Source organism: Globicephala melas, chromosome 20, assembly GCF_963455315.2.
Source record: "Globicephala melas chromosome 20, mGloMel1.2, whole genome shotgun sequence".
In the NCBI taxonomy this organism is placed as follows: domain Eukaryota; kingdom Metazoa; phylum Chordata; class Mammalia; order Artiodactyla; family Delphinidae; genus Globicephala; species Globicephala melas.
Genome location: NC_083333.1, coordinates 21,243,472 through 21,264,587, shown reverse-complemented (window position 1 = coordinate 21,264,587; position 21,116 = coordinate 21,243,472). Strand labels below are relative to the sequence as shown.

General features: G+C 38.4%; 1 protein-coding gene across 1 annotated transcript in view; it reads right to left on the bottom strand.

The window, feature by feature from the left end:
* Positions 1-282: 282 nt before the first annotated feature.
* HELZ (helicase with zinc finger) overlaps positions 283-21,116 on the bottom strand; it is a 144,252-nt gene continuing 123,418 nt past the window's right edge. Inside the window, exons 32-33 of the mRNA XM_060290814.1 lie at positions 11,977-12,229; positions 283-8,244 (exon numbers count right to left, since the gene is read on the bottom strand). Of these exons, the coding sequence (XP_060146797.1) occupies positions 7,910-8,244; positions 11,977-12,229 (588 nt within the window). The 3' untranslated portion in view covers positions 283-7,909. The remainder of the gene's footprint in view (positions 8,245-11,976; positions 12,230-21,116) is intronic.

Below are 21,116 nucleotides of genomic sequence, written 5' to 3'. Positions count from 1 at the left end.
CATTTTCTCACTGATCACTGATGATCTCTAAACTTTCAGGTAACACTTGGAGCCTTTAGGCCTTTGCTTCTGCTGAAGTTCAGAGACACAAGTAAAGTTGCAAATTTCTGGAAACTATAGAGTCACAATTTTGCAAATCAATGTTGAGCTCTGTTACTTTAGCTGGTTTTACTGATTAATATCATGAATAAAATCAAAGTGCTGTGCTTAACTTCTGTCAGACCTTTGCTCTTAAAAGGAAGCAGAGGATTGTGGTTCACACATAACAAACAGATCTCCAAATTATTAAAAAGGCATTTTATTATAAATACATTTTAGTTGTAGCAGTAAAATACATTTTGTGTTACCATGAATCTTTTAAAACAAAAGAACTTCACTGAGACAATGGTCACAATGTAGGAATTAGAGACCTCCAAATTGAAAACTTGTTCTAAGGAACCAAAGCGACTAAAGTAATTCTAAAACTAAGTTAAAAAAGAAAATGACAAAAAAGGAAGAAAATAAAAACCCTAGAGAGTGGCTTTGGGGTTATTTTATGGTACAAAGTCATTTTTACTTTTAAGCATAAACTCTTTAGGTATTAGAACTCTCAGATGAGGTATCATTAACTGCAAAGAAAAAAATAATAATTTTGCCAGAAATTATGATTATTAGATGGCTGTACAACTGGTACTTTTAAGAGATGGAAACTGATCAGTTTTATGTAACCTTCCTTTAGGAGGCTTTTGCCCAAATAAGACCCAGTATGAATTTGCCACGTGATTGTATGAAGTTAGCTGAACACGTTTAGATAAGAACTGTATTCTTGAAGCATTAAAAAAACAAAAACAAAAACAAAAACAAAACCTGTGTCACTAATGACAGAACCCTTTAATAAGATGCAAAACCCATTACCTTTATAATTGAGAGGAGAGGTATTTTAATCACTGGATTTACCTAGGATACAACTACTACACTTAACCAGTACCTTCATGGGTTTCAAAGAATCAGGTGGGATGACTGGCACAGAAAGCGGATACAGTACAATGTCATACACACGGGTTTACAGGAAGTAGGCATGGTCTGGACATGTAAAAATCCAAGACTCCTGCTCTGTATGGGGGGGGGGGGCTGAGAAACATTCAGGTGTAACTGACACGTCAGCACTTCATCCTGGACAAAAGAGCCCTCTGAGCAGCTGAAAGACACAGAGGTCTTCACTTCCAAGGCATCGTGCAAAGAATAAATAAACTGAAGCTCCCTATGAGTTGGAACTAGATAAAGTAACCTGTGCTGAACATACAAACAATCCCACCAGAGGTTATCTTGCCTTTCAAGGAGGAAGTACTGTGTTTTAAGAATTCCAAAGCTGTGTGTTCTATGATGCTTATCATACGGTCTACATCTAAGTCATTCTATAATCTATTACCTTAAAAATAATTTCTTTTCTTTCTAGGGTCTCGGTAAATTCAAAGCCAAACAAAAAACCAGAGGCAGAGCCCAATACCCCTCAAGCTGCACTCCAGGGGGAATATTAACACCCAAAGACCTGTAGGTTTATTATACTGTAGGCAGCTTCTTTCTCAAAAATAACTTGCTCATACATGTGCACCTATGGTTTATGAATAACTCATGCTGTGTAGGTGGTAGATTCCTCTAGACTTTTTTTTGCAAACATATATAGATTTTTTTTAAGGTAGCAAAGGAATCAGAGACAATTATCAATTTTCTGCCACGTACAACAATTCAGGCTCCCCTAACACCTACCGGCACGGCAGAGAATCCAAATTAACTTTGTTAACCTGAGAAACACATAATTTGAAAAGCAAATCCTTTGCCCTCGCCTCCCTCATCCCCCAAAACATAACAACTACGACTACACCATTCGGGGTTTATCTATCGTTTTCTATGCTTCAGGTCACTGCCATCGTAGGACGGGGCCTCCGGTACCTGGGGCCTCGATAAACGCGAACTGCATTCTCGGGACAGTCGGATGGCTCCCTTCCACAATCCTCACCTCCGCGTGTGTGGAGCATCAAGACTGACTCTAAGCGCTCCAAACGCACGCACAGCTTCCAGACCAAAGCCCAGGCTGCAGTGTACACAAAACCAAACTCACCCTCCAAGTGCGAGAGCTCCTGCCCCGTCACGGGGAAGAGCAGCAGCACAGACCTCAGACGGGGTGAGCGCTGAGGGGCGGGGGGCGGGGGTGGCCACCCCCCAGAGGGCCCGGCACTCCACGGAGGTCTTTCTCCATGAACGTCCCCGTCGCCGCATCAGAATTATAAAAATGTCTCAAGAGATCAGTTTTGTACACTGAGTAAATACATGCGTGGCTGAAGAGACCCTCAGGCTTCCTCTAGACCCGCGGTTCTCAAAGCGCGGTGCCTGGACCAGCAACGTCAGTGCTGCCTGGGAACTTGCTGGAGACGCAGATGATCAGGCTCCGGCCCGGCATCAGAAACCGTGGGGCAGGTCCAGCAGCCTGTACTTTAACAAGGCCTCCAGCTAATGCTGACGCTGGCTAAAGTTGGAGATCCGCTAGCTCTATCCTGCTTAAAATGTCCATATCTTAAAACAGGACATATTTGTAAACAGATACTCCTTCTATTCTGGGTTGAAACCTATGGAATTTGCCCCTTCCCCTCAACTGCTCAAACATCAAAAGAGAAAAAAGAACTAATGATGAAATTCATTTCAGAACATCAAAACAAAAATTTTAAGTAATATCGGTTTCCCCTCCTATACATAGTTCTAAGGCAGGCAGTCACATGCTAGTATGCAAAATAAAACACAGAAGACACCTCATATATGAGATGTAGAAACAGCTAAAAAGACTCCCAAAGAATATAATGAAAATTCTGTAATATTGTTTAATGAACTTATAGAATTATATAAAACTTACTATGCTTTATGCTTAATATTCGTATCAAAATAAAATCTCTCTGTTGAACAAATTGCAAATAAAGTCTGGTCTAATACATTACTGAAACTTTAAGTATATGAATGTCTCTGGATTTTCTGAACACTCCAGTTTTAGAAGCTTTAGACTAATACTGTATAACTGGGTTTAGGATTTAACCACAGTTCACATTACTAAGCCTATATTCTTTTCTGTTAGGTACCTCCCTTCGAAAACATTTAGAAGCTCCTGTGACTGTTTCCTTAAAGTTTATTCCAAAGTAGATATTTTCAAACATTTCAAAAAATTTAAATGTTACATTAAAATTTTTTGTAATCTGTTTAATCTCATATTCTAATTTAAAGTAGTAACAATGCCACTTCCTGAATGTGCTTTAAGAGAATGTTAAATGCCAGTAAGATTGATTCACTCCTTATAACAATGGTCTTCAGCAGCTTTACAGGGAAACCTCAGCCAATAAATATCCAACCCCAGGTAGATGGAGAACTCAAGAAACCTAATATAACGAGCGCTCTGAAGACTAACGTGCCACTTGCTCTTTCCTGTTACCTTTATACCATGTGGCGGACATCACTAGCTGATACTCTGAACAAGAAATCATGGTTAGAACATTATCCGTTATTTCTAACTGCTCAATACTGTGTGGGTCAGGTGGCAAAAAGCGGAGTGAACAATCAGATCCATTAAGACACATCCTTTGAGATTTAGGAGCGCACATGAGGGTGGTGGTAGAAATTGAGGGTTTCTCAATAGTTAAAGGGATGGTTAGCAAGAAACAACGTCTGGTAAATCATAAAAGACAAAGTACTACCTTTGTGGAGCTAGAAGAAAAACCAGAGCGCCTAAGTAACATTTAAGGTAGCAATTTGTATCTTGCAATACATTTAAAGTTTTAATCTTGTATTTTTATAGGCTTTTTCTGGGTTCTCTTTTTAAAAACAGCTCCAGTAGGAAACAATTCTAAGGATAACAGGTGTCTCTTCTTAAAATGGCGATTTCAGTAAATTTAATTTTCTTAATAACAACAGCTGAAATCTGAAATTTAACTTGAAATTGGTTTTCACACACTGGCTCTTAGGCAAGGTGACTCTCTCCAGCGCAGGTCGCTAGAGATACATTCCTATATGTTTATAGCTTTGCTCTTGAAATGTATATACGTGGAAAATATTAAACATGTAAGATCAGCTATACCAGAGCAAGATAATACTGTATCTTAATTATCTCAAGTTAGGGAATTCAGTTACTTTCTCAGCAATTTCAATGCCACCATAAAAAAGGAAACTATTTTCACAAATAGGTCTTGGAGATCGCTATGTTTAATTAGGTAATGCTTATTCAGTGGGAATTCTGATTATTTTACTTATTCTGCAGTTCTTTGAACTGAAAAGACCAATTGATGTTCACACCAAACTCAAACTTATTCTAGAATCTCTGATGAAAAAAACCACACAAAGCAGTTTATTATTTCACACATACAAAATGACCTGGAGAGAAAGCATATCTGTCTGAGGAAAGGAAAATGAAAGTCATGTTGTTTAAATGGTCAATAATTAACTGCTGATTAATCAAAAACAAAGCTCTGCTATAACAACTTGGCCAAGCACATGCCAAATGGCAACCAAAACCCCTCTGAAAAACCCACCAGAAAATATCCATGTTGCACTGAATGAGGCTCATTCAGAGCTGAACAGAAATTCATTTTTAGGTAGGGAAAAAAATTCAGCATGAAAACTCTACAGACTCTATCACCCAAAAGAATTTCTTTAAGGTAAAAAAAGAAAATCTCAGTAGCACTGAAATTAAAAAGTAAAATTAATAAAAAATAGTTCCGGCAAGAAAAAGGAAACTTCAGAGTGATATAAAGAACAAAGAAGTAGAAAGACATGTGAACAACTAACTGCACTTAGAAGAAATCTGTTTTGGAAGAAAAGGAAGTTGGTAGTACTTGGTATTATCCCAGAGCTTACATCAAGCTTTAAAAAAAAAAAGTTCCATCTGAACTCTAAGGTTGGACCTAGACCATAAAACACAGTCGCCCCTCAGTGTCTGCAGGGGATCCGCTCCAGGACCCCCAGGACTACCAAAACCCGAGGATGCTCAAGTCCCTTACATAAAATGACGTAGCACTTGCACATAACTTCCACACATCCTCCCATGTACTTTAAATCATCTCTAGATTACTTATGATACCTAATTCAATATAAATGTTAGGCAAATAGTTGCGAACGCATGGCAAATTCAAGCTCTCCTTTTTGGAACTTTCTGGAATATTTTTTTTTTTTTAAATATCTTTGATCCATGCTTTGCTGAATCGGTGGGCACGGAACCCGCAGATACGGAAGGCCGACTGTAAGTTGTTTTTTAAGTCTGATTCGTGGGCACTTGCTAACACTACCCAAGTAATATCCAACAGGATGAACGGTACTCAGAAGCCACACATTTCAATGGAAACTTGCAATGATTCTTGCAGTAAGACTTTCTCAAAACTGTTACAAGATATTATTATGTATACATTACATTTAAAGCACAGTTGGAAAGATGGCATTAAGTAAAGCTGAGATGGAAACATTCGAATCCTTGACTGGCTGTAGAAACAATAAGGAAGTGAGGAACACTCAGACGTTCTCAGCAGAGCAGTGGACTAAGAAGCAGCTACTACTTTTAGTTTCTTAGAAATAACTGCTTAGAACAGCAAAGTCACAACAACATAACAGCTTCCTTACGCAAAGTTTCCATCAAGATATAAGGGCGGTAGGGTGGGCACATTTAAATATAAATAATTTTAAAACTGGTATTTTTTAAAGGTTCAAGTATGGAAAACAGATGATTAGGCAATTACTTTATGACAAGGGGTTAACTGACAGCCCTGATGGGATAGTTCTGTCTTTGTCAGATCAGCATGCTTTCGACCATTTACCTGGCTTGCGTCGCAGTCCTGTATATTTTCGAGGGAGGAGAATCATCACTGACAAGAACATTATTCTTCACCGACATCCTCACATCAGGGGGATCTCATTTTCATTTGGGCTGTATCTTGAGTTTTGTCACAGAGTTAGAAATACACAGCTATATGGCAAAACTTTTTCTTCTTTTCTTGTGACTATGTTGAGTAAAATCTGCCATCACTAAACGTGGCGATCTGACATCTTACAGAGAAAACGAGGTGCTGTAACTTGCTGGCTCCGTTTTCCAACTGTGATTTATACTAACCATTAGCACGTCTGCAGTCTACACGTCTACATCTGCCGCCTTACACAGAGACCTGCAGCCTGTAACGTGAAGCCACAGAGGAGTGAACTGCACTCTGGGCAGAAGGACAGAACTGAATAAAAAAGAGGTTCTCTTCTCTTAAAGAGCTTGACAGCCTTTAACTAAAGGCACTCTCTTCTCCCAAACTGTCCGAGGCTTACAGGGGACTACTGCTGGCTGACACCAACTAAACTCCCGTCGCAGACGCTTTTCTTTGCCCTCCACTTTTCAACTCTGCTTTAAAAATGGACCGCGAATAGACGATGGCCTATTCAAAGGCAGTCTTCCGGAAGAAAACTAGTTTTGAACGGATCATGAGGGTCCGTTCAGGATTTGCAGTGTTTCCCAACCTTACCTTATTATTTTATGTTTTTTTTAAAAAGGTTATATTGTAGTTTCAAGATATCTCTGAAGTATAAAAGTAGTACTACTAGATCAGGAAAACAATATGGACATGCATCGTCGCAAAAGCGTTACAAGACCACAAGTTTTAAGAGGGTAAACGTTGTTCTTTGGATTTTACCAAAGTTCATTCAAAACAATGTTTAGACTGTAGGATATTTAAGATAGCTGTTTAAATTGTATATTTTTGTACAAGTTCAGTGGGGTTCTTTTAGAAGAATCAAAAGACATGAAAACAAGGGCAGCTTCTTGCCCCAGATTTTGATGAATTTTGATACATCTTTGACAAACATTATACTTCTTCTTTAATGATGTTCCTCAAACAAAACAGTTAGCAAAATATTTGAATTGCCATGTATAATGTCACATTTTAATGTAAACATCAAATAAAGGTACCAAAATTTTTACTGGAGGGAAAAAAAACCTTAAAGCGGCACAACTCTTTATACCACTGGAGAGGGGGAAGCCAGATTACGAACATTTACACATGCATAGTGAGGAAAAGAAGATGTTACTAAATTCACGCATTTTTAAAATAGTTATCAAGTCTACTAAGCACCAACAATCCTAAAAATTTTTCAGCTTCATGATTTGTTTAAAAAAAAAACACACACTATCAAATTAACATTAAAAACAAGCTTAAAGTGTAGCTTGTCCAAAAAATAATTAAGTATGCCACTGTTTTTTTCATGTTACAAAAAACAGTGGCATATGAAATACACCTGCAAAGAATGCCTTTAACTCTATCCTACAGTGGATGGAGATTACAACAGCACATCATACATAGTCTAAAACTATAAAAGTTTTAGAATGCAGCATCTTGTCACCAAAAAAAGCTGATAAAACTTAAAGTATTTAGAAGATGCTGACCCCTTTTTTTTTTTAAAAAATTTTCAATGAATTTAAGCAAAAATAACATACATTTGTACATCAACTGGCCATTTCTGGTACAGAAACCCAGCGTATGGTAATATTACCGAATAAATGTAAATGCTACTTACAATTTTTTTTTCTTTTTAAATACATTTTAGACAAACTTTTTTTCTCCTTTTTTAATAGTTGCACAATTAACCTCTCTTAGCTGCTAGCTTGATGCAAACATATGTAACAATACACAAATTTAAAAATATTTTTTATTCCACATAAAAGCTGTCAAAATTCCGACTCATGTCAAAAATGCAAAATAATGGAATATACTGTAAAAAAAAATTAGTTGCAAGTCTAGCAGCAAAGCAATTGAGAACATACTTAATATTAAAACAAAGGGAACTGTGCATCTATAGGTGAAGTCCAGCTATCTTAATTCTACTGATACAAACAGAATGAAAACACTCTCCCTGGAGGAAAAAAAAGTGATTATTTAAAATAGGAGTAAAAGCCATTGCTGCCCGATGAGCTCCCCAGGCTGAGTTCCTGGAACAGAGACAGAGGGTCGCTGCTCTTCTTGGCCTGCTCTGGCGGGGGCCTGGGCTTGGGCGGGGCCCGCAGAGCGCTGGCGTACGACATGGCGGGCTTGCTGCCTCCACAGCTCTGCTGGCTGCTGCTGCTGGCCGACTCCGCGATCTGCTTGTTGGGCATGAGTGGGGGGAACTGGCCGAGATGCTGCAGGACGCTGTAATTGAAGGAACTGGACCCCTCGAGGTTTTCAGGCTTCAGATGATCCTCAGGGGGTTTGCCGGTCTTGGGCGGAGCTAGAAGCAGAGAAGAGTAGCACCGATTTAAGGGCGAGCCCAGCGACCCTCAGGCATCTCACTAGTTCAGTGTGTCACAGCTGGTTCTCATCTCCAGGAACTCAGCGACAGGAGAGCCACAAGGACAGACAACTTCTGCCACAACACTCTGCAATCACAACACATCTGACTGAACTTCTCCATCTCATAAACACTTGAAGAAGAATTAACTACGTGAACTGTGATAACTAAACATATAGAACTAAAGGTCAAGTTGAAGGTTTTGCTTCAAAAAACTAACTTGTGCCATTGCACACTTTGCTATTTATTATATTAACTGCTCACAGTTTGAAAATGGGAAAAAACAGGTTCTTTCTTAAATAAAAATGAGCTCTATATGCAGACTTCTGGTTAAAACAGCTTCTATTATTAACCTAAGAAACAGCAGCACCTGGATTCAATTTCTTAAAAATACTACCTTTTCTTGTAATATGTAAGGAAACAAGGAATAAGGTGGGGAAGGCTGCTGTAGACTTTACTTCACGTTTCCTGTCATCTGCCGAATTCCAAGGTCCTTTAATATTCGACTCCACTCTTCCTAACTAGTTTTATGGCCCCCAAATCATAACTGGTTTTAAACATTGCTTTTGCTTTCAATCTTTTAAAAGTTTAACTAACATTAGACTGGATTAAAATCATAATACATATTCATTGAGGATAACTTGGAAATTACACAAAGGCCAAAGAAGAAAATAAGTCATTCATATTTCCAAATACCAGAGCTAATTTAACTTGCTGGTGCATTTTTCCCCAAGGATGTCATACAACGCAGATATTTCATAACTTTTTAAAGTAATCTCTCATTTTTAGAAATATGGATAATAGTCAATTTTTCACTTTTCTACACTGTGATAAATGTTATTATAGATAAATATTCCTAAATATTCACGACTGCTCCCTTAGGATAAAGCCCTAGAGGTACAATGGCTGGGTCGTATAGTACATACACAGTGAAAGTTTTTGATTAACTGCGGCCAAGCTTCCCTGCAGGAAAATACTGCCCACTTAGACTCAACCAACAATGCTTGCTCATTTCCCCACTACATCACAACACTAGTGTTACTATTTTTTTTAACTTCAGCTTCTTTTATAAATAAATAATTATCTTGTGGTTCTACCTTACACGTCTTTGATTACTGACATTTATGGACATTTTTCCTTGTGTTTATTACCTATTTGTGTAAAGTTAAGGAGAAAATATTTCATTTTTTAGTTTTAGTATTTCATTGATTCATTATGCTAATTTCATATTATTATTTTAAAACTTTAAAAATTCACAAAATTGTTCAAAATTATTTTAAGCCATTTAATAGCTTTCTGGAACGTTTACCACCTTTCTGTCTAAATGTCACTGATCTTGTGAATGAAACAATTGTTTTTAAGAGCATTAGTTTAACAAACACTTCAATATAAAAGTGGCCTGTACTGCCTAATATACAAAATAAACATTTTACTGGCTGTTCAAAAACTTACTATTTTTATTTACTTTACTAAGTCTTATTTACCCATATTCTCATCTTCATGACAATATAAGAGTTTAGAATGTTTTCAAGTAAATAATAAATACTTACAGAATAATATTTTAGAGGCAGTTTAGCCTAATGCCTACACGCTTATCTAATCATGAATGGAAGATCTCTGTCAATTTGATTTACCATATATGCTCCTGGTAAGACAAACTATTCTTTAAAACTATGAATTTTACTAATCTGGCAACCAATGACTTTTTTCAAAATACATATCTCTACCTAATCTTTAATTTTCATCTGTGCATAAAAAGAAAATGCTTGATACAGTATGCCTTGTCACCAAGAGGAGTGAATAGAACCCGAACACATATGTGTTGGAGAGACGATCCCCACCCTCGCTGAGGACACAGAGGTCCCGCAGTGAGACTGGATCACCCCCTCGATCGCACAGGGTCTATCCTCATGATCCCCTCACTCAGCAGGCAGGCATTTACCAAGGCGATCAGTACCGAAACGGGAAATCCAACGTTCCAAAAGGTCAGAGACATGAGCTCTGCTCTCAGGCTTGTAACTGTGGAGAAAATACGGCCATATCTTGACCTCTTTCAAATTCCAAACCAATGCAATAATGAACAGTTTCCTTCAACTCAAGAAACAAGTCTCAAACTTCAGAAAGAAGTTCCCCAAGTGGTGATTATTGTCCTTCTGATTCACCACCGGCAACTGCTACATTCCTCTAAAAATGAAATGAAAATATAAAATAGAATAAAATATAAAATAAAATAAGAAATACACACATACATACATACTGTTAGACAAGAAGCTGTGCTTCAGGATAGTAGTGATTTTGAATTAATTTTTAAATACTTAGCTAAGTGTTACTTTCAACGAAAGAATACTATTTGTCTCCTAGCAATGAAGAAAATAAGAATTTTATATTTGTGGAGAAGACACCATAAATGACATGTGCTCTGGGCACTTGCTCAGCAAATTTCAACTTTATCAGCTTTTTACTGATTTCGGCCAAAAGCTATCTTAAAATTTAGGCAGAAAAAAAGGAGAAATGATGTTGTCTTTAAAATAAATTATAATACACAAAACAACTAAGAAGTAACAAATTTTCATCACTTATTTGTAATTTAGATGTTTCTCAGGAAATTCAAATATGATGAGTGCATTTCTGTTAGACCTTTAAAATGACAAAGCAGTCCCAGGCAAAATACAACACTCTAACCATAGAAGGTACTAATGAAGGTTTAAAGATTAAAATGACCGTGTCTCTTGACAGGAAAGAAACCAATGCCTTTCTAATGCCTTTTGACCTACCACGTCTACTGTTCTAAAAAGAACATCCTCCAAAATGGGTCAGTCACAGGCACAATGGATTCACATTCTAAAGATGAACAAAATTAATTTAAAATACAAAGGGTGATGCTATCAAGGCAGAAATTCACCGACGATCACAGACTTGTTCACAAAGATAAATGACTGCAGCCTACAAAGAGAAGGCTATATAGATCGGAGAACTCAAACAGTATCATTCTTTACATTCCACATAAAAAAGAGGGAAACAAAGGAAAGATAAACGTGCACTCGCGTTCAAGGCTGAAGAAGACTTCAGACTTCCCAGCACACAGGTTTACAGCCATATCCATTCCAAGGCCTTCCTATGCCTTCTTTCTTTTCTTCTTTGGACTTGGATTTCTCAGTTCATTAGAATATAAGGAATAAATACTAGATTTCTAAATCTCAAAATGTCAGACTTTACTGGTTTCTCTTATGGCCAAACTCTATTGTGTAGCAAACTGTCAACAACTTTATTGACAATAAATCCTTGAAAACTGAAATTGACCTAACCAACTGCCGCCCCCAACCCAGAAGAAAACACGAAAATCCAGAAAACAAGCTTTTCCCAAGCAAAGGTGATCTGATTTAGAAATGCATTCTAGGTTCCCTTACTTCTTTCACGCATTCACAGGTTAAAATGATCAAAATGATCAGTTCCCAAATACGGGTAGGTCTACTTACCTTCCAGGCCATAAACATGGAACCAATATAGTCCTAAATTAATGTGTATCCTGAGGCACACCTGCGAGCTATGAGCATTAAATACTGTTCCAAGATAATAATGCGAATGGAAGGAATGGGAGAAGAAAAACTCCATAAATACGCAGGAGCTGAGTAGTTAAAACTGCAATTGTGGCAACCCCCAACCCTGTCTTACCTATCAACTCTCTGGGCTGAGCTGTCCTGCTGGATCCATTGCACGGAATGTTCTGATAGGGGGTAGATGAGGTGGTGTTTACCCAGGACTCCGGGGAGGAAAAGTTGAAAGAAGATTGGTTATTATGGTCCTGAAGCTCTTTACACTGGGCAAGGCTGTCTTGAGGAGTGCTTACTTCTTCAGAACAAGGCTGGACTGAGCTAGATGAGATTCTTCTTTGGTACAAGGGCCGACCAGGTCCTCTGGGTTCATACTACACAAAGAAAAAGGACAGTTCATAAATCAGTGAAAACTTACACCCTACTCTCTTATGCACACAGCAGTCTCACTCTATTAAGTAGAAATTCTCAAAAACACTTTCTTCTGTGACTATCAAAACCCCCAAAAAGCAGCCTGAGCTGTGGACATGGTGTCAGGAGACCTGGGGTCAAAACTCAGTTCTGGCCCTTAGCAGGTATTCCTATGACAACACACGTCTAATTTCTGACTCTGTTTTCCTGTCTGTAAAGTATGGGGCTGAACTACCTGTCTTCAGTTCTAAAGTTCTATCCACATTTTAGGTAACATTAGATTAAGAATAAGAATGAAGAAGCATATCTGCTCAAAATTAAATGGGGAAATTACAGTCACGATCAACTGAATCACAACATCTTGAACACATTCGTCCGTTTGAGACTCATCTCATGGGCCCTTCACAACCTCCTGGTTTGTCATTCCTTAGACCTGATGGTAAGACAGGGTTCCTCCCACCCAACAGAGGTACTCCCGATCGCCCTCTCTGCACGTCTTCCTTCGGAAAGTCTTCGACTGAAACGGAACATTCATTATTCTTCAACAAACCCTTCGTATGTTTGAAACCCAATTAACGTTTTTCCCCTCCCTACACTTGCACAACCAAAATTTCTTTGACCCTCCGACAGGATGTATTTGCCAGCATTTCATGATTTTTTACTGCTACTTAAGTGCCCTCCAAGCTCTCGGGCCCGATTGCTGTGGCCATGCTCAGGCTCAGTTCTAAAAGCAAAGGCAATACGGAGTAGCAGTCAGGTGTTCAGTCAGCCCGGCAGCATCACTCGGCAATTGACCTAGCCTCTTGGGAACTTCATCTGCAAATGTGGCTTCCCTGTCCACAATGCCTGCCTCTTAGGGCTGCTGTGAGACCTGAGCAAGTTCAGCATGCATAGTATTTGGCACATAGGAAGGTCTGCTGTTGATGTAACATAATGGATAAGCGTCCGTGTTAGAGCTTACATGACAGAACAGGATTGGCTTTTCACTGCCCCCTCTCCCTCCCCCCAAAGTAACAGATTTGCTATTCAGTTCGTGGTCATTATGATTGGGAGGAAACTTTCTTTTACCACCGTTGTTACAAATAACTGGAAATCAGGAACTAGAGATTAGATTACAAAGAAGAGAGAGAGAGATAGGCACAGAAATAGCAGGATTTGGGGGGAATATAAGATATCACAAGCAGATATTGTCAGGCCAATGAAATGCGGGAATTTGTGGGCCTAAGTATGTGAGAGTAAAGTCGTCACGGACGGAACCACAAGGGTACAAACGGGAAGGGAATGGGTCTGGATTGGCTGCCTTGAGCAGAAAGGCGGGAAGGGGAGGGAGGAGAGACCTCTCACTGTTAAATGAGGATGTCCAGGTCATTTCTACGTTTCCAAAGTTTTAGCTACTGGATGAGAAAGGCGAGAGCTAATACTTCCATCCCATTAATACCTTTTCTCATATGTTTTTATTGTTCTTCTGTCTTTATGTATAGTATCTAAATTCATCTTTAGTTTTACTCTGCTTTAAAGGTATTTTTTTCCAATGGTTAAGATCATTCCAAATTTGATTCCTATTTTCTAGAACAGTAACCATTCTAACTAGTGTCAACTGTGAATTTAATCAGCACATTTGAAATTTCTTCATCAAGGTTATTAACTTATGGTGTTGAGTAGAATAACCAACATTCCTAAACTGCTTTATGTTGTGTATGGCTAGGCAATGAATGAATGGTCACAGCAGCTTGTACAGGGTGCCTTTTTTTATCAAGGTTTGTTATGAAGATGATTAGCTCTTAGACTCAAAGTGAAGTGCTTCTTTTTATTACCATGACCTGAGTGTTCAGCCCAGTCAGAAACTGTAGGGGATCACATTCTAAAGGCTTTATGTGTGGGCTTCCCTGGTGGCGCAGTGGTTGAGAGTCCACCTGCCGATGCAGGGGATGCGGGTTCTTGCCCCGGTCCGGGAAGATCCCACAAGCCGCGGGGTGGCTGGGCCCGTGAGCCATGGCCGCTGAGCCTGTGCATCTGGAGCCTGTGCCCCACAACGGGAGAGGCCACAACAGTGAGAGGCCCGCGTACAGCAAAAAAAAAGGCTTTATGTGTGAATACTAAAGTACAAAACTAAAATCTGTTATGGCCTCAGAAAACAGGTTATAATAATCAAATTCCCTGGTGATACTCATACGAATTCCAGGCATTAACTTTATAAGCCCCTTTTTGCAATGAATAGATATGTGAACCACAACGCTTAAATGAGGAAAACTAAAAATCAGAAAGCAGTGGAAAGCTGATATAAAAGGAGAAAATATTCAATTAAACTTTAAAAAAAATGTGTGTCATTTATACCTTCCAAACTGAAATCCAAAAAAATCACACAGTTGACACGCACAGTACTTGTGGAAGTATTGTGTAACATGTTTATAACAGCTCCTAAGCAGCTGCTGACGAAGATGAATGGGTAGATTAAGTATAAAATACAACTTCAAATGACATTATGAATGCAATTGATCCTCTGTTAGAAAAAGAACCAAAACTTGGCATTGTTTGAATGTTCTTAAAATTAGATATGTTGAAGATTTATCTATATATATGTGTGTGTATGTATACACACACACACACACACACACACTCACACATAATATACATACGTACATATATAAATATAATATATAGATGGTCCCCTGGTATACCTACTTCATACAACACAGATGTAGGTAGATGCATGAAAATATGATTTGCTACTTTGGAATCTGTCCTCAAAGGTAATTTGAGGATAAGCAGAGAAATCTTGCTGACAACTGAATGAAATGGTTTATACACCAAATAAATTACCTTTTAGCAGTTTTGTAGTTTTCAGCATACAGACCTTGTACAGGTTTTGTTAATTTGCACCTAGCATTTAATTTTCCTCTGAGCTATTGTAATGGTACTTGCTCTTACATTTTGGTTTCCAATTGAATGTTGCTAATATATGGAAATGGGATTGACTTGTGTTGACCTTTTACCTCAAAACCTTGCTAAATTCACATTAGTCAAAATTAATTTTTGTTGGTTTGTTTTCTGGGTAGATTCCTTGGGTTTTTCTACATTGACAATCATGTCACCTGTGAATAGGGAGAGTTTTATTTCTGCCTTTCCAAACTCTGTGTTTTTTCTTTTTACTGATGTACTGCACTGGCTAAGACTTCCAGGATAACGTTGAACAGGAATGTTGAGAGTGGACATCTTAACTCCTTCCTTATCTTAGAAGCGTTCAGCATTCAGTCTCTACCTTAATCATGATGGTAGCTGTAGGACTTTTATAGGTGCCCTTTAACAGGCTGAGGAATATCCTTCTACTTCTAGTTTGCCAAGAGTTTTTATGAGTGGATGTTCTGTTCTGTCAAATGTGTATAGGCTTTTTTTTGCGGGGGGGGGGGATGTCTATTGATATAATCATGTGATTTTTCTCCCTAGACTGTTAGTATGGTGGATTACATTGATTTATTTTCAAACACTGGACCAGCCTTGCATTCTGGAAATAAGCTCCGACATGATTGTAGTGTATTGTTCTTTTTTATATATTGCTGAATTCAATTTGTTAATGTTTTGTTGAGGATATTGCAGTGATGTTCACAGATATGTCTGTAGTTTTCTCTTTCTTGTACTGTCTTTGTCTAGTTTTGGTATCCGAGTAATGCTAGCCATATACAGTAAGTTAAGAAGTGTGCCCTTCTCCTCCATTCTCTGGAAGAGATTGTGTAAATTGGTGGTATTTCTTTACATGTTTGGAGGAATTCAGCAGCGAACCATCTGGGCCTGCAGATTTCTTCTTTGGCAGGTTTTTAAACTACAAATTCAATTTTGTTAACAGTTATAAGACTATTCATATGCTATCTATTTAATCTTCAGTGAGTTTTTGTAGTTTGTGGTATTCAGAGAAGTGATCCATTTTATCTAAGTTGCTGAATTTTATGCAAAGAGTTGTTCACAGTATTCCTTTACTGTTATCCTTTTTAATGTCTACTGGATTCAGTGGTATCTCCTCTTTCGTGCCTGATATTGGTAGTTTGTGCTTCTCTCCTTTCCTCTGTCACCCTTGCTAAAGCTTTATCAGTTTTTTTTTTTTTTTTTTTTTGCGGTACGCGGGCCTCTCACTGTTGTGGCCTCTCCCGTTGCGGAGCACAGGCTCCGGACGCGCAGGCCCAACGGCCATGGCTCACGGACCCAGCCACTACGCAGCATGTGGGATCTTCCCGGACCGGGGCACGAACCCGTGTCCCCTGCATCGGCAGGCGGACTCTCAACCACTGCGCCACCAGGGAAGCCCAAGCTTTATCAGTTTTATTGATCTTTCCAAAGAACTGGCTTTGGGTTTCACTGATTTTTCTCTATTATTTTTGTTTTCATTTTTTATTGAATTCAGTTCTCATCCTTATTATGCATCTTTATTATTCCCTTCCCTCTGCTTGATTTTAATTTATTTTATTCTTCCTTTTCTAATTTCTTGGGATAGAAGCTTAGATTATTGATCTGAGACATTTTCTAATTTCCCTTGAGACTTCCTCTTTCACTCATTTATTATTTAGATATATGCAGTTTAATTCCCAAGTCTTGGAGATTTTCTGGTTATCCTTTGGTTATGCATTTCTAGTTTAATTCCATTATGGTCAGATAACATATTTTATTGGTGAATGTGACATCTGCACTTGGAAAGATCATATATTCTGCTGTTGTTGGTTGGAGTGTCCTATAAATGTCAACTAAATGCAGTTGGTTAATGATGCTGCTCGCTTTTTCTATATCCTGGCTGATTTCCTGTCTATTAGATCTATTAAATACTGAGACGGGAGAGTCAAAGTCTCAAACTATAATTGTGGATTTGTCTGTTACTCCTTTTAGATTTTGCTTCACGTATTTTGAAGTTCTGTTGTTAGATGCATACACACTTAAGACTGTTATTTCCTTTTAATGTACTGACCCTCTTATCAGTACTAATGTCCCTCTTGGATAACTTCCTATGCTCTGAAGTTTACTTTGTCTGACACTAATATAGCCACTCTAGCTTTCTTTTGATTAGTCTTTGCATGGTATGCCTTTCTCCATCCTTTGCTTTTAACTACCTATACTGTTATATTTTTAACGTTTCTTGTAGATAGCATATAATTAGAACTATTTGAAAAACCCATCCTGACAATCTCTGACTTTTAATTGGTATGTTTAGATCATGTATATAATGTAATTACTGATATGTTTAGATTTAAGTCAGTTGTCTTATGTCTTTTGTTTCCTGTTCATTTCCTGTTTTATGTTCCTTTGTTTTCCTTTTCCTGCCTTCTTTTGGGCTATTTGAACATGTTTTTGTAATTTCATTTTAATTTTGTGATTCTATGTCTCCTTATATGATTTTTAAATAGGTGTTCTAGGGATAATGGAATACATACTTAACTTTTCATCATCTGCTTAGAATCTATATTTTATCACTTCAGTTGAGATGTAGAAAACTTATTACCATATTCGGCTCTTTACTTTTCCTCTTTATGCTATAGTTATAGTTGTTTTATATATTATATCTATGTACACTGAAAAACAATCAGACAATGTTATATATTTTGCTCTCAACTGGGAATTTTGATAGAACTCAAGGAGAACAGTTTATCATATTTATCCAGATATTTACTGTATCTGTTGCTCAACTTCCATTGCTGATGTGCCTAGTTTCCTTCTGGTATCATTTTCCCTCTGTCTGAAGAACTTCCTTTAACAGTTCTTTTAGAGGAGGTCTGCTGGCTAAAAATTCTCTTAGTTTTCCTTTATCAGGAAATGTCTTTATTTTACCATCATTCCTGAAGGACAGTCTTGCAGCATATACATTTCTGGGTTAAAAGTTCTCTTCTTTCAGCACTTTAAAAATGTTTGCCACTTCCTTCTGGCTTCCATGGTTTCTGATGAGAAATCGTTAGTCATTTGAATTATTGTTCTCTAATGAGATGTGTTTTCTCTGGCTTCTCTCAAGATTATTTTCTTTGCTTTTTGCTTTTAGCCATTTGATTATAATATGCCCAGGTGCAAATTTCTTTGGGTTTATCCTATTTAGGATTCACTCTGCTCCTTAAATCTGTAGGCTTATGTCTTTCACCGAACTTGGGAAGTTTTCTGCTATTATTTTGTCAGATATTTTTCAGCATCACATTTTTTTCTCCTCTCCTCCTTGGACTCTGATGAAATTCAAAAGATTGAATATTCAACCTCTGTTTTTGTCCCATAGGCCTCTGAGGCTCTGTGTTCCTCCCCACCCCCACACCCCATCCAATCTTTGTTCTTTCTGTAGTGCAGATTAGGTAAATTCTATTGATCTTCAAGTTCACTGACTCTCTCCTCTGTCATTTCCATTCTGCTACTGAGACCATCAAGTGAGTTTTAATTTTTGGTTATTGCATTTTTCAGTTTTAAAACGTCTATTTGGTTTTTTTTTTTTTTTTTTTTTTAATATCTTCTCTTTCCCTGCTAAGACTTTTTAACATTTGTTTCAAGAGGTCTGTGATTGCTCTTTGGAGCATTTTAATAATAAGATGCTTTAAAGTGTTTTCAGATAATTCCAAGGTCTGTATCATCTTACTGCGGGCACCTGTTGATGGGCTTTCCTGTGTGAGCTGAGATTTCCATAATTTCTCATATACTGAGTAAGCTTGGTTTGTATTATGGACATTTTAAATATTAACTCATGAGACCCTGGGTTTGTTTAAATCCTACGGAGAATGTTGATACTGATATTTTTGTTTTAGCAGGCAACTGATCTGGTAATGTTAAGTTCCAACCTGTGTTCTGTGGGCTATGGTTTCAAAGTCAGCTTAGTTTTTAAAGCCTTTGTGGTGCTATCTGGATCTGCACTGAGTGCCTGCCACTCTGGATTCAGTCCGTGACCTGGGCAGAGGTCTATCCATCAGCTCAGTTCTCCATGTCTTTGGTATGCTAATTAGGATCTGATCCATGTATGTGTACATCAGACCTGGGCCCATGAATTCATAAACAATTCCAGAGTCACTTTCTTAAGCTCCTCCTCTCCATGAGCTCCCTGGTGATTTCTAGGTCCTTGGGAGCCCCCTTGATAGTCCTCTGACCAGAAACCACCCACTCCCACAACGTGCAGAGTCTAGGGCCAAGGGGCAGGAGGACAGACAGGAAAAGGCAACAAGGTCTGGCCCCACCCTCCTGGCACCACAGGCCCACCAAGCAGAGATGGCTCCCCTCCCTCAGAGTTCTGGCTCCCATAAGCTTTTGCTGTGATCAGGGCCATCACAGTGAAATTTTTGACTCCATATTGCAACTAACCTTTAAGAAACTACTAACTGCCAAGTTTTGGTGTAGTATCAAGGGGGAATATCTATAATTATCTGAAAAGGTCATTAAAATTTAAAATCCCTTTTCCAGGTACATATCTGCATGACAGAGTTTTCTTCATATACGTCAACCAAAATGACATATTGCAGAAGATTTGCAAAACTGAAAAACTGGCACTCTTTTCACTAAACGTTTTTGTTTTGGAAAATACAGTTATTTTTGTTAACAAGGAATGAGTTTATTATTATAATTTTTAAATGAATTGATATTTATTTTAAATTATTAGTTTTAAACACTGATAGCTTATATTAAAAAAACTGTTGATAGATATTTAAACATCACATAAATAAAAGGTTTTGAGATCCTTCTGACGTGTGCATAAGGCTATTCACTGAAGCACTATTTTTTTTTTTAATGGAATTGGTGGATTGCTTGGTAAACTCTAACTTTATTTTATTATTTTATTTATTTATTTTTATTTCATTTATTTATTTATTTTTGCTGTGTTGGGTCTTTGTTTCTGTGTGAGGGCTTTCTCTAGTTGTGGCAAGCGGGGGCCACTCTTCATAGTGGTGCGCGGGCCTCTCACTATCGCGGCCTCTCTTGTTGTGGAGCACAGGCTCCAGACGAACAGGTTCAGTAATTGTGGCTCACGGGCCTAGCTGCTCTGTGGCATGTGGGATCCTCCCAGACCAGGGCTTGAACCCATGTCCCCTGCATTAGCAGGCAGATTCTCAACCACTGTGCCACCAGGGAAGCCCTGAAGCACTATTTTTTAATAGCAAAGGACTGGAAGCAATCCAAGTGTCTGTCAATAGGAGACCAGTTCAATAAACCATGGCACAGCTACATAATGAAAGTACTATGCAGCTGTAAAAAGAACGAGGAAGCTTTCTAAATACTGCTATGGATGAGCTCTGACCTATCATGATACACAACAACATGATATCATTGTGTATCACAACAACATGATACACAATATAACATGCTGCCTTTTATCTACGAAAGGGTGGTACATGTACATACATGAGTATCTGCTTTTATTTTCAAAAAGAAATAATGAGAGGATTAATTTTAAAAAATAATTGTTTTCTATAGGGGGAAGGGATAAGGAATGAGTAGAGTCAGGAATGGAAGTTTAACCTGTGAATATCACCTGTTTTATTATTTGGACTTTGGGACCATGTACTGATAAGTGCTTCCTAAAATCAAAATTAGATTTGAAAACTAAAACCAAATAGAAATAAACTCAAATGTTTATCGAATGAGTGCTATAACCACACACAGAAGAATTATTTCAGATACCTTTAAAATCCAGTTTTGTTTGTTTGTTTTTGTTTTTTTGAGGTACGTGGGCCTCCCACTGCCGCGGCCTCTCCCGCCACGGAGCACAGGCTCTGGACTCGCAGGCCCAGCGGCCACGGCCCACGGGCCCAGCCGCTCCGCGGCATGCGGGATCCTCCCGGACCGGGGCACGAACCCGCGTCCCCCACATCGGCAGGCAGACTCCCAACCACTGCGCCACCAGGGAAGCCCCTAAAA